Source organism: Ascaphus truei, chromosome 2 (genome assembly GCF_040206685.1).
Source record: "Ascaphus truei isolate aAscTru1 chromosome 2, aAscTru1.hap1, whole genome shotgun sequence".
Classification (NCBI taxonomy): Eukaryota; Metazoa; Chordata; class Amphibia; order Anura; family Ascaphidae; genus Ascaphus; species Ascaphus truei.
Window position 1 is genome coordinate 99,481,945 of NC_134484.1, and position 14,810 is coordinate 99,496,754.

General features: G+C 46.2%; 1 protein-coding gene across 3 annotated transcripts in view; it reads right to left on the reverse strand.

Annotated features, from left to right (window-relative positions):
• The window catches only part of C2H8orf34 (chromosome 2 C8orf34 homolog), a 464,168-nt gene that overhangs the window by 233,532 nt on the left and 215,826 nt on the right, over positions 1-14,810 (reverse strand). For 2 of the 3 annotated variants that reach the window (XM_075583770.1, XM_075583766.1), the window contains exon 8: positions 5,030-5,165. In XM_075583770.1, coding sequence (XP_075439885.1) covers positions 5,030-5,165 — 136 coding nt within the window. The remainder of the gene's footprint in view (positions 1-5,029; positions 5,166-14,810) is intronic. The other variant, XM_075583769.1, reaches the window with a different exon arrangement.

A 14,810-nucleotide genomic window follows, 5' to 3' on the forward strand; every position in this document is an offset into this window, starting at 1 on the left:
ATGTTATAAAGTTTCAGCTACAAAGACGCTACAGGGTGGTGCTGGAATACAATTATGCTGATTCGGGCGCCAGTGACATGGACGAAAAGACAGCATGATGCATGGAAAAGCTGGTTGCCAAGCATGTAAAGAGTTGAAGAATGGAAAGATGAGCTTGAGAGAGAAGTTCATTGCAGGTTTGAGGAAGCTAAGTAAATTATGGAAAAGCAGTGGTTTGAAGAACTCGAGCGATGAGGCTGGCCGAGTTAATTGCACAAAAAATCAGAGAGGAAGAAGAATGGGCAAAGTGTGCCTAGCTAAAGCGAATACTTGAAGAGGCACTGTTGGAATGCACAGGTTACAAGGACTTTGTCGCCAGTGTCCTCTTCAAATACTACTACACATGGTGGCCATGAACTGATTAAGAAGTAGCAAATTCCTGTGCTACATGTCCGAGTACCAGATAATTGTCCCAAAGGAGAAAAACAAAGTTATTGGTAGGTGTCATGATGGTCTTGAGAAAAGACATTATACTATGGAGAACCAGATCCATGGATCCGATTGGAAGTCCGACAGTGTGGAAGACACAGAAAAGACTAAAGAGAAGTTTGGTCCTTGATGCACTGGAAGTCAAAGAAGAAGAAAAAGGGTTCTAAAGAAATTGAAGTTGGAGTTCTCCGGCAGTGATGATAGCATTGAGATGTCTGAGGAGCAGTCGCCCAAAAGGCAGCTCAAGCCCAAGGCTGCCGCAAGACCGATTTTTATCCCGAGAAGGGAATTGGCTGAGCGTAGGCAGGGCTACACTCTAAGTGGGAGGTATACGAGAGAGTGAAGAGTTAACTCCCTTACTGTAAAGGCTTAGCTGTAAGATCTGCTAGGCTATTGGCAATGATCTCCTAATTGGTAAAATACTGTTCTTTAAAAGGCAGGAAGTAGCTCCCTGTCAGTTCTTCCAGAACCTTCAAAGAGACAGCTTCATGTGTCTCATGAGGATGGCCTGAGAAACTGTGGGGCCTCCCACTCAGCATGTAAAGTCACAGAAGTTTCCTGTCCCTGAACCTGCTGGAGCTGAGAGAGCTGTTCAAGTTGCCCAGAGGGTATATTCACTGTCTTAAAATCCCATTTGAGGACAGTTTATGACTGATGAATAATTGCACAAAATTAACTTACTATATCTCTGGCGTAACTTGGCACACTACATACACTTTCCGAGAATGCCACCTCGACTAGAAGAAACTGAGGAGAGATCTATGGAATCTAATTTATTTGCCACAGGTAACATTCACTGAGTAAACATTATTACTAATTCACTTCATGGAATAAAAGCAGCAATCATTCTGCACATGTTTTAAACTTTTGTATTTTGACAGAACCTGAACTGGATGAGGTTAACGTAATTGTTAAATAGCTCAGGAATGTGGGGGTCTCTGGAACTTAATAGTATAACAGTTTTGCTCTGGCAGGCATCCCAGTTTAGGTATTTTTTTTAAAACAAATATTATTCTGGGAGGATTACTACATCAATGCCTCAACTTTGTTTGACTCAGAAAGCCCTCTGGTAAGGATGGGATACAGTAGCATAAGCTCTGTCCCTCAAAAAATAAATATTAGAAGGTGTCATTATAATCAACTAGAGATGTGCTAACTTGCCAAGGTCTTGCACAAACTTTTTGTCATCAAAATGTCTAGCCCGGGTCCAGATTGTCCCAAGTTTGCTATTCTGCAGCCCAACGAGTTTTTAAAAAAAAGTTCAAACACGCACTTCTATAAGCATGCCTGCAACACCTTTATCACTGTTGCTTAGGAGTAGGAGTAGGAGCAGTGTAGAGAACTGGGTGGCAGGAAGAAAGGACTTTTTTTTAATTGGTTTATTTTTTTCATGGCAGGGGCAGGTGGGATTCAGCTGCTTCTGTGAAACTGAGAAGGACTCTTGCCAACTCTAGTAGCTCAGTTAGAGCAGCAGACACAAAAGCGTCAGCAGTGGTAGATTTGCTTTTCCTTCTCCTGAAACCGTAGAAGCAGCAGTATTGTGGCCACATGACTAATGCGTGTCTCAGAAAGCTGCTGCTGTTCAGCCTATGTTTGGGGAACATAGGCATGTTTGTGGCTGAGATGAGCTTTGAGGTGTAATAATTGTACCTTTTTCAACCTCACTCACTCTAGCTTAGATGTATATTTTTCTGAAAAAGAGCAGAGCCGTAGGTATGGTAGGCGGATGTCGGGAGGGTGCACGGGCGGCTGGTGAGGTGAGCCGGTCGCCGTTAGCTTGCGGCGCACCCGTCTAGCAGGGGCTGCCATTTTGGAAGTTGCGGCATGCAGGCGTGAAGCGGGAGCATGCGCAGTAGCCCTTACAGGAGATCGCGCATGCGCAGAGTATGCGCGCAAACCCCCACCTATCACAGAAGGCTCTTTGCAGGGACTACGAATCCCATGAGCTTCAGGAACGCGCCACCTGACCACAGGGAGCAAATAGGGGGATAGGATCCTCTGGAGGAAGGAAGTAGGGGGGCTGACAGGGAAGCACGTTGGGCAGTTGGAGCTGGGAGCTGGTTAAGGGAGGTTGTAGGTGCAGGGAGCAGTAGCCCCTGCACTAGGCCAGTTTACCCCCATAGGCCCCAGATATTTACTACTATTACCCCAGCTTGTGGTTGCTTCAGGGACAGGCCCTAAGTAAGGAACCTGCCCCTTAGTTACTTGCCTGAGTTAAGGGACACCGCTCATCTGCTGTGCAGCCCTGATCATTGTGTCTGGGATCAGACATCACTCAGGATAGAGACTATCTGCACAGAGGATTATGTGACGCTGTGACTGTGGCCTGCAGACTGGAGACAGACCAGCCCCACAGTATAGACGGTACGGTGATATTATCCACGCTGGAATTTACCCCACGCGTAGGTGGATGACACGTTGGATCAGACGGATCCCCTTCTGTTATTCTGTGGTACCCGGGTGCAGGAGCCCTGGGCAGGTACCTAATTCAGTGCACTAACACTCCACAGGATAGCGCTATCTCCAACACTTTGGGTGGGCCCGGACATAAGGGAAAGGGACATCAGGGAATTGGTGCCCAGCACCCAATGTACTGTGTGGACATCCATGTTGGTATCCGGTGGGGTGAACTTACATATATATCTATGTATATTACTGTGTGGTACAGAGTACCAAGGTTATCTCTTGTAGTAAAGGTTGCTAGCATATATTGTGTGCGTGCATTATTATTATTGTTCCTGTAAGAGGACCAGTCCACCCTGTTGGGATCCCTTACAGGTGGAGGCACTGTAACCGAAGAATCAAGTATACCCCAGGCTCCCTGCGGCGGAAGGTTCAGGCCTTCTGTGAGCCTATCAGGAAACGCACCACACACGGTAACACAGGTGTATTCCCACACATGGTCCCTATCTGCGATTGGGGGGGGGGAAAGTGTGTTACATATAATAAAAATAATATTTGTACACACATTTTCTCAACGCTTACTAGTTTGAATATCCTCTCCACATAGTGTGCACAGTAGTATGTTTTGTGAGCTCTGGCTAAGAGGAATCAGGCTCTCTATGAGAGTTAGTCATTTTCTATGTTGGATTGTGAGATTCTGTTAGGGTCACTTTTGCCAGCAGCAGTCTCCTATTTGTCATAATCCGCAATTGATTTAGTCACGCTAGTGTCAGTGAGTGTTGATGCTTACTTTGTGAGCAGAAAATGTAGCAAGTCAGGGTGGTGACAGTGATTCTGGACCACAGCCTAGAGTTTAACCTTGTTAAACCTCATAACAGGTTTTGAATGTATGTCCTTCAATCTGTCATTAGCTGTACCACCTGAAAGTGCCAGTCCCACCAGCACCTTTGCTGCTTCTGCTCTAGCTGGGGCTGAGAAACCATTGGTGGTGGTGATGTTGTTGTGGAGGGTCAGGACAGCAATTAGGAATACTTACAGCAGTGATGCTCACTGCTAAAAGACCTACAAGGTCAGGTGCACCAGTAGTTGCCAGAGAAGTTGAGTGTCACATTGTTAGAAATGATGGCTCTGCTAGGGACCTTAGAGAGAAGCAACCTGGGGAAGTTGAGGTGTGATAGGCTCCGGATGGTGTTCCAGCCTCCTCCCTGAGCCCCCAGGCATTACATGGATGTGGTCATGCACCCAGAGGAATCACCTCCTTGTTGTGGGAATTCTTTTTATTGCCACTCAATGGCGAGTGATCCTACAGTAAAATGGTCTATTGCATCATATTTCATGCAGCGGTGAGAAGGGGCAGGAGTGGGTGCCACCTGGGGACAACTGCACGGGACTATACAGTATAGTCTCTGAATTTAGTAAAAATTTTGAGGCGAAATTAAGTGAAAATGCACTGCACTTTGACTTAATGTTTAGCGAACAGATTGCAAACTTATGAAATTTAGCTAACCCTTTAACCACCCCCAAAAGAGTATTTTTTACATGGTTAGCACTCTATTATCAAGAACTGTAACTGACTTGGTTCCCACACACACACAATAGTAGCGATAAGATAATACATACGACCCCCCTTCCTTCTATCACAAGGGATAATTAGCCTGACAGGGATTTATTGAGTATATATTTTACGGAGATGAGATAGTATAGAATATCTGGCCCCACCATCCCACCAGATTTTTAACCCCTCTAGAATTGACTGGGATTACAAACTATCAGATGTAATATTGTTCTCCACAAACCCCAACACATTCCTGTTATTCCATCTGACCTTGCCAAACAGGAAATGTCACATTGTAAGACTATATGTACTCATAATGGAAGCATTTCCTGTAGAGCAAACTGGAAGCGCATTTTTGTGCCTTGTTTTTGTCACGGCCGGAGTTGGGTTTCAGAAGAATCTGAACAGTGGAGGGCAGAATAATAGTACTTTGTATTGGATTAGAGTAGTGCTGCACATCACATTAGCCTCCAAATTCTTATTTTAAAATTAGCTTAATGAAAAAGTTATTTTATAAAGTTTGAAAATAATTACTATTTTTTTTAAAATTAAATGTCATGCCATAGCTTTTCTATGCCTTCACTTGTTATATACTATTTTTACCTTGCACACCTTGAGCAGATGTTTAATGTGACTTTTGCTTGAGGTTCAATGGTGTAAGTACTTCGTCCCTGGCTGAATTTGCTCCCAGATGGTATCAGGCTAGTTACACCTTCCATTCTAAGATCATCAAGGTCCTCTGGAATAAATCAATCAATAATACATCAGCTGATACATCAATCATATACTGAATATTCGTAGAGTAATTGTCAAATATAATATATTATTATTAATGAGGAAATGGTCCATGCTCACACAACAATTACATTAACTATAATACAGCACTTTAGTATTTATTGTACTGCAACACTGTGATTTCGGTTAACCCATGTTTCTTTTTTTTTATCTCTATAGTTTTTTATAGGAAAATTCAGCAGAGTGAAAAGATAAGGAAAAAGTGAGAACTAAGGCCCAGAGCTACACAGATCAGTTAAGCCAGTACTGATAACAGAATGTTATCAAAATCAATAACAGACGTCATATTTCCTGAGGTTAACGCATAGCCACACAACTAATTATATGCAAAAAAGCAACCACTAGTCCTGATGGGCTTAACACCATGTTAAGTTGGCACTGCCTCACATTAGCTTGAAATACTGTCACGGCCCCTTTTATTCTCCAACATCTCCGATTTTGTCTGGGTATTTTTTTCGAATGCCACACACTTCACCGCGTTCATGCCGCATTCATGCCGAGCCAGCGCCAATACAATGCACGCGGCCGCGGCTTTAAATACCGGAACATGCTGCATCAAACACTGCATCTGCCCGCGGTTTTAAAAGTTGCGCTGAAACGGCCCCACGAGGCTAAAGGCGGCCGCCACTGTAACATGGATCATGTTCAGTATCTCCTACCTAAGGGTGGCGTTACATCCAGGGCCGTGAAATTTGGGTTTTGCCAGAGAGGAGAGAGAGATTTCAGGTGTGTTTCATTTTGCGCACAGGTATCAATCTCTCCATACGCTCTCTCCTCCAAAATAATAGTTCAGAGTTCGGATGTGAGCAACGCCACCTTTTGGTATCACCCAACTAACATCTCGTTAAATCCCTGCATCACCCACAGTATAATAGAGCTCTGTGGTAAGGCGGTCCGTAGGAACACCTCTTTTGCATATACAGTAACTAACGCCCATTATAGTTAATGCAATGCCCTTTCTTGCACAAAACAGCAATTAACATTGTGTTAGTGAGCTTTGCAGATACTCTTTAGTAATTAATGAAGCGTTAACTTAGGATAACGGACCCCAGTGCATCTGGGCCTAGTAAGGTTAATTAAACAAAAATATGTGGGTGTAGAATCAGGTCTATAATACAGGATACCCATGAAAAAGAACACAAATATATATATATATATATATATATATATATATATATATATATGTATATATAACAACACAAAAAAATAGTAGCACTAGTTAGTGAATGATATATAGTGAAATGTGTAAAACAAAGTGATATAAAAAAAAATCAATGATATATAATATAAATTTTAAACTTGTGTGTAGTGTAAAAAAGTGAAAGGTATCAAACCAATATAAAGATGGAGTAGGAAGATGAAAAAAACTCCAGCATCAGGAACAGTCCATATGGAGAAGGCAAAAGCTTCTAAAATTATCAAGCCTGACCACAAAAATTACAAAAAGAAAGAAGCGCCAGCTCCGTGTTGTAATACATATATGTATATACTGTATACACACACACTGAGCAAAAATGAAGACCAACAATGGAAAGAAAAAGTAAACTTGGAAAACAGATATAAATTGAGGCACAGTCCAAAAAGTCAAATACTCTTTCATAAAATGCAGAACTATAATTGCTGAAATAGAAATAAGGGTATAAAATACATTATTGCATCCGTTATTGCACAATAACCCAAAACAGCTACTTTGAGTCTTACCATGTTTTAATCAAACAAATGGAGCTACGCCCTGAAATATAATATTGCCTGATTTAAGCACAGAGCCACAGTTAACTTGGGGGCTCATAACATACTCCCTATCTCAGAGTCTGGATGGGAATAGAGGGGCTGAGTAGAGAGGATGAGTAGAGATGCAGAATAGTTATTGGGAGCGTATCAAGTGCTATACGTATTCTCTCAAACATACCTTCAAACACGTGGAGAGACAGCTACTGCATGCACAAAAAATGAGCACACCTGAAATACCTTGGAAATTACTAATTGTATATGACTGCTATTTTCAGATACCCATGGGGTTTCCCATTTTGTGTGCACAGGTGTGTCTCTCCCTTTCTAACATTTCAAGGTCTGGAACTTCAAGGTGAATTGAATGTGCGAATGGTGGCCGCCGGGAGAAATGCATACTGTACATTCGCTAAACATTTTTTCTGGCTTTAGTCTCAAAAGAATGGCTATGATTACTCCAATCAACAAGAGGAAATTATTTCAAATGTATTAATCAAAACAAGGGTCCCCCCTGGAATAATAACTAGGACAGGCATACACTGAAGATCCCTCCACTTTAGCATAGGCGATATTAGGGCATGGGCAAACTAAGCATCTCTGTAGGGCTCCAAATAGCTCAGGGCTCCAGGTTCATTCTGAAAGCAGACTTGATCCATTGAAACTTAAAGGAGCAGTTCCCCATCTCATTGAATTTTTACCTCCATTTTTCACAGTATGGTAACCGGAAGCTTTTTTCAGCTCGGTCCCCCTGGTTCCGGAGATACCATTGAAGTTACTGTGTTTAAATCTCCCACCACGGGGAAAGAAAATGACTACCAAATCTCTGGCCAACAGCAAGCCGCAACATCATTGGTTGTACTGTAGCTTCCTATTGGACGGCCATTTAAATACACTTTTAAAACCAGATGATTATACCAGCAAATTCACTAGTAAATAAAGGAGTGTGGGGTTCCCACAGCTGAAAATAGCAAGGTTAAACCCTAAAAGACTCCGGGGTTCAAACCCTGTGAGAAAAAAAAATTGTTAGGGTGGATTGCCAACAATGTATTCTGCAATATATATTTGTATACAAGGCAAGGTGTTACAGGTATTTCTGGCAGCAAAGAGGTTAATTGATATTTGTCTATAACCTTCAAATCTCACTTATTAAGGTCCATGGACAAAGACATTTATGACGTAAAATGTATGTTATCAAATCTTCAGTAACAATATAATATTTAGGACTCCACCAGCCTCTCCACGGAGTTACTCAAAAGTAAAGAAATTGCTAGCTCCTCTTCTTGCAACATGTAAGATCTCCTTTGGACTTGTGCCCTCCACAGCTATATGAATGGCCCCTAAGAAGAAGATCACCTTGGTAACCTATCGCCATGCATCCTGAGTGCCCTCTTCTCAACACTATTGAACAAGAAATCTTTTGGCAACACCATTTTCCCATGCTGCTCCATCAATTGAAATGACCTGGCTTTTTGACAGACACTGTTTAATTATGAAAAGGCCTGAGCCGTCTTTAAGACCTGACAATTCCATTATTTACCATTTACACCATAATGAAACAGGGATAGAATGCAGCTATTCTTAACTTTATGTAGCTTTTTTGCACACTGATCCTTCTGACTTATTTGTTTTTCTTGTATCTTACATGTAATTTATAATGCAATTTCTTTCTCTCCATTTGAGACAAATGACTGGACAGAGACAGAGAGAGAGACAGAGACTGGTGAAGCGGCGTTTTCTAAAGGACTATACAAAAACACTATAAACAAGGATGAGTTACCTTTTAAACTTCTGGTACAGTAAAAACAAATTTGCTTTATCGCATGTAATGGAGATGCAAATTTTGGTAATAAGCCTTTTCTGTATTATACAGGCGCTGACAGCGGGAGAAAGATGATCCAGCTCTGGGATGAAAAGAACTAAGGACAAAGTGCGGTTGCTATTTGGCTCCTGCTTTATGGTCTATGGATTTGAGCTCTCATAATCAATGTGTTATTTTAACAATTAGAGATGCAGAAAGTGAGTAGGTTTCCTCATGGCGCTGCTGAGTTATTAGGGGTAACAAAGCAATACAAAAATGAAAACCTTTTAGCTCTCAGGCCTGCATACCATAAATCCAAAATATATCAATCCCACCCCATTTCCTAATTAGAAAGATGTATTTATAGTTGCATACAGTATTTCGGTCAAAAAAGGGAAGGCCTTCCAACACAACAAGTTGGACCCCAAAAGGTCTTACACAAAAACTTTTAGAGGGTAACACTAAAATGACTCAATGTCCTTGATGAAGTGGAACCAGAATTTCAATTTGCGTCGCTGGCTTGTACAGTATATGAAGCTTTCTTAGTAGTGTCACCTAAACCCGATATGTTTATTTGCTGAGACAAAGTTGGAAATCTGCACCCGTTTGCATCAATAGATGCTAATTCTCCTTATATAACGACTTCCCAAATTACTCAATCATACAAAGTATTTTAATACACGAAAGCAAAGTGAGGCAGTCAGATGCAAGTTGTATTATTTTCAGAGCAATGTGATGCTTTATACATACTGCATCGCTCTATATGTTCACCATGTCCCTGAGCTGAATCCCTTTCTCCCTTTCACCTTCATTAGGAAAGCCCTATATTTGATCCCATGTTGTGGGATGAGCGAGAAATCCTAAAACGACAAAGATTCATAACCAGGATTGAAACACGGGCACAATTAAATTATTGGATTTTGTCATCAAATTGTCCTAGTATTCTTAAACTTCAGTTAAAAACAGTAATGTCTGGCCAATTTACTTCTCACACTATTGTGTGGTATTATACGAGCCTATAAATAAGACTAATTTCCACTGACAGTCACGGCCTCGGCAACGTAGTTGTTCAGAAAGGCAGCGTCTATCACAACGGTCAAGCACTGTTTTGAAGTCAAATAAAACTGTAAATACTGAATATCACTTCAACTCTCACATTATTGCGACTTGAAAATAAATACGTTTACAGTACTATAATATTGCAAACTGTAAAACACTTCCATGTAACAATGACAATATGATTCGCAACAAACTGTCCAAAGATTCAAAAATCAAAAACAATACTCATTATTTTCAAGAAGGCCGTGATGGATGAACAGTTACATAGATACATATTGTAGTTACATAGTTACATAGTAGATGAGGTTGAAAAAAGACATGCGTCCATCAAGTTCAACCTATGCTAAATTTAGACAACAGATACTTTATCCTATATCTATACGTACTTATTGATCCAGAGGATGGCAAACAAAAATCTCCAGTGACATATCATACAATGATATCCCATAAGGGGAAAAAGAAACTCCTTCCTGACTCCAAGAATTGGCAATCAGATTACTCCCTGGGTCAGCATCCTTCCAATGTATACTTATTTGGTATATCCCTGTATACCTTTCCCTTCTAAAAAGATGTCCAACCTTTTTTTTAAACAAAACTATTGAATCTGCCATCACAGTCTCCATGGGTAATGAATTCCACATTTTAACTGCCCTTACTGTAAAGAACCCTTTCCTTCTGGTGAAATCGCCTTTCCTCCAACCTTAAGGGTTGCCCCCGAGTCCTTTGTACATGTGACGGTTCAGGGGATTCCTTCCCCTCCATGTGTCCCTGGCGCTGCGCTCCCTCCTGCCTCTTGTCCCTTCCTTGCCTCCCCGTTCTGTTCTTCCTTCCTCCTCCCGCATCCGTCCCTCTGTGGCAGCCCCTGATGCTCTCCCAGCGTCTGCGCGCGTTCCCCGCTGGGCACGCGCGTCTTCTCAGTCTCCCGTTCCCCTCTACAGCACTCCCCGCTCACAGTCTCTCTCTGCTCCCGCTCCGGTCCCCTTACCTCCTGCAGACTCTCCCCCGGTTCTCCCCCCGCCTTGGCGGGTGCCCCTGAGGTGCGGCGCTCCGCGCGCCTCTTGACACAGCCTGTGCGTGCGCACTCTAACCTTACAGAGGGCGTGCGCACTCTAACCTTACAGAGGGCGTGCGCATATGCTCCTCTTGTAGGCCTTCCCAGACCCCTGGCTCCTCCTCTCATGCTGTACAGGCTATCTCCCTCTCTGACTCACCTGTCTCCTCCTCCTCTCCTTCTCACCTACAGTATCCCTGCTGCCTCTCTCTTCACCTTCTGCTCCTCCTCTCTCTCCCATTGGTGTTCCCTCCTTTATAACCCCTGTCTGTCCTCTAACTCAGCGGTGCGCAAAGTGGGGGGCGCGACCCCCAGGGGGGGCGGGAGATTGTGCTGGGGGGGCGCGGGCAGTTGCAGAGGCCCCGTGCTCTTCCCCCAGGCATTTAAATTAAATGCCGGGGGATCGCGTGAGGCCCCTGCAACTGTTTACTTACCGGGATTCAGCCGACTGTGTTGCGTCGCCATGGCAACGTGGCGTCAATAGACGCCGCGGCACCATGTGACCTGACGTCACACGCCCACGCAGCGTCATCTGACGCGGCTGAAGGAAGGCAGGGGGGCGCGAGAGCCGAGGGCAGAGAGACAGGGGGGCGCAGCACAAAAAGTTTGCGCTCCCCTGCTCTAACTCATTGCTCTGTAACCTCTGTATGTGCAGTCCTATGCTTGGCTCTCCTGTGTTTTCCAGCTTCTGTTCCTGCTCCTGCTTACCCCTGGATCTCCCTGGCTTGACCTCTGCTTGTACTGGATTACCCTGATCTCTCCTGCCCTTGAACCCTGCTTACGCACACGACTTTGCTGACTTCTGTTATCCCTGGACTCTGGCTTACGGACATCACTATCCTCCTCTCTATTGCCCTAGACTCTGCCACACGGACATCACTAACCGAACTCTATATCCCAAGGCGTTGCAAGTGTAGCCCTCTTTCCCCCCCCCCTAAGTGAGATTGGGGTGGGTAGGTGTATCTGACTACTTCTCAGTGTGGTGCTATACCTGTTGGCTCACAGGAGGGCTGAGCTTCCGCCATGGGGAACCTGGGGCATTTATATTAAGGGTACTTACTTCCAACGATGCAGCGCCTCCACCTGCGATGGCTCCCACCCTAGGGGGAGTGGTTCCTCGCAGGACAATACCAATCATCGATACTCACACAGATATATATTAACTAGGGACTTTACTCAACATGCAAGAAACAGATCACAGCAATATCAACATCATAACCTGTGTCCCTCTCTAGAGGAGACACTTACTGCGTCGAGTCCCGAGAATCCCCACCCAATGTCCCGCACTCTAATAGAGAACGTGGGTGACTGCGCAGTCACTATGAACTAATAGGCCTGTTGGTGCACATATAATACAGAGGTACCTTCCGAGCACTCCGATGCTCGGGCCTGCAACACTCTTCTCAAAGGGTCAGACGTGCGATGCCTCCGTCTGATCCTATCCAGGTACTTCTCCAGGAACCCCAACGAGGGTCCCACCGCTTCACGGGAACACAACAGTCTCTCGGTAACACACCGTCTCACGGGAACACAACAGTCTCTCGGTAACACACCGTCTCACGGGAACAGCAACCGCCGCTATCCCTATCTATCCCTAACGTGACAGGAACCCTAACCTAGGGCCTGTCCCTGATGAACCGCAACCTGGGGTGGCTTGGGGAAAACTCCTAGGGCCTGCGGGGTAATAACCTGCCCCACTCCCCTAACTCATCCCAGTCCTGACACTCACTGAACCACTAGCTCCTAACTCACTTATCCTAACGCGCCTGCAGCCGACACACAGCTCTCAGTCATCCGGCAGACAGTAACACACGCTGCACACACACTGCACTCAGTACAGGCAGCGTCACATGCAACACTCAACACAGCAACCTGGAACCCTAACACTAGCACGAGCAGCTACGCACTGCAAACTTCAGAACGCGTACAGCAACTTGCTGCACACTAGCACTATGCCTTCTTGTCAGGCCTCACAGCACTGCCAGCCGTGATCCTGACAAGACAGCACACAGACACGCACTAAGGGCAGCGTCCCTATCTGGGCCGTCCCTCAACACTTACCCACTAACCTGGTGGGGAGTTGGGGCCTTACTTGGGATGTGGGGGACCTTACTCGATGCAGGAGCTGCATATGCTCTCTGCACCCTTCCTTCCCTCACAGCTCCCCAGCTCCAACTGACAAACGTGCTCAAGCCCAAACAATGTATCCACATTGCCTGCCTGGCCTTCCTAAGCCCTATTGGCTCCCTGGTGTCACATGGGGCATACAGAGGCTCATGGGACATGTAGTCCCAGCTCAGAGCCTTCCCTGGTAGGCTAGGGGTTCGCGGGCTTTTCCTACCCTGCACTGCGCTTGCGCAAGCTTTCCCGGGCTCTCTCTCTTCTCCCTGAGCTGTCCCTATGCTCGCGCGAGCTATCCCTAGCTCTGGGGCTTTCCCTGCGTCTACGCGTCCACTGCGCATGCGCGAGACGGTCCTCAATGGCGGTGCCCTGCTCTGCGACCGCCGGGACCTTAGAGACGCGATCGCGGCCTTAGCAACGGCCCGATCGCGTCCCCGGCAACCGGCCGCAGGCAGGGGAAGCCGCGCTGCTCCCTGCTCCAGCCCCCACCCTTGGAAGCAGCCGTCGGGTCTTTCGGCACCCGCGATCGAGCTGCCCAAGGGGAGGGGGGTCTCAAGGAGCTGCGGGAGCTCCAGGCTACACTCTCCCCCTGGTGGAAAATCCAACGTCCTCGCTTGGAGAACGCCATACCCTGACATAAGGTTTATACAATTAAAATGCATGGCACAGAACATACAACACGTGTCGAATTTACCCTTCAGGTTACATTGCACTTCACACCAATTAACCGAAGCGTGCTGAGACCATTTGTGGGGAGCCCCTAATTGAACATGTGGGGGTACCTCACTTTTGCGTCCGTGAGCCTCCCCTAGAAAAATTTCTTGGAGAGCACACTCTAAAGCGACAGTTACTGGCTCTTCGCTACTTCCTCCCCCTGGTGGAAGGAGTAGCACAGTGTCTCTGAAGCAGACCCTTACCCGGTCATCCGTGGCAGGGATGCGGCAGACCAGGAGGCCAGGACCTTTTCCGCGGTCCACGACTTGGCGAATGGCACACTCCTTTTTGGGCTTAAAGGAGGTCAGTCTCCCTGGATCTTCCTTTACACAGTCCTTGTCCCTACGGACTTGCGAGGCTTCCACTGAAAAGCGAGCACTGGGCAATGTCTCTGTTTCACCTGACCGGGGGTAAAGAGTAGACACCCGACCACTGCGGTGATTCACGGTGGCCAACAGATCCTCGGGGATGCTGTCAGTTCCCACCTCGGCCGTCTTGGGACCTGCCCCCGGTACTTCTGGGGCAGTCCACTTACACGCTGAAAACTCGGGAGCGTTGGATCCCAGTCCTGGGACCACTTGTGTCGGAGCGCACGGGCTCATACTCCGTTCAGAAGCCGCAACTCTGGCCTTCTTCACGGCCAGCTCCATCGGAGATTGTGGGGAGTTAGGGAGTTCCTTACCACTCCACTGGCTTGGGATGGATTCTCCCAAGGAGGACACCTCCGCCAGGACGCGATGCAGAGGGGAGCCCTTCGCCCGGGTGACCAGACTTAAGGAGCCATCGTGCTCCGCGGTCACCTGGAGGCTCACCCCCGACACCCCTGGGGCAGTCGACTCACCCTCATCGTCGTTTGGTACTGGTCCCCATTCCAGGACCGATGGTACCTCGGTAGTAGGTCGGACTGACCATTGTAGGGCGCACGGGCCCACAGCAGGGTCCGCAACCTCGGGATACACCTCCTCTAGGGCACACGGGCCCACAGCAGGCTCTGCATCCGCCAAGATAGGGTGTTCATTGCTGGCACTAAAGTGGTCCGCCGGCAGGCGCATCACCACAAGTGACTGGTCGCTGGATTCACTAGAAGATGGGGGCATATACACCTTACCCTGTGAATC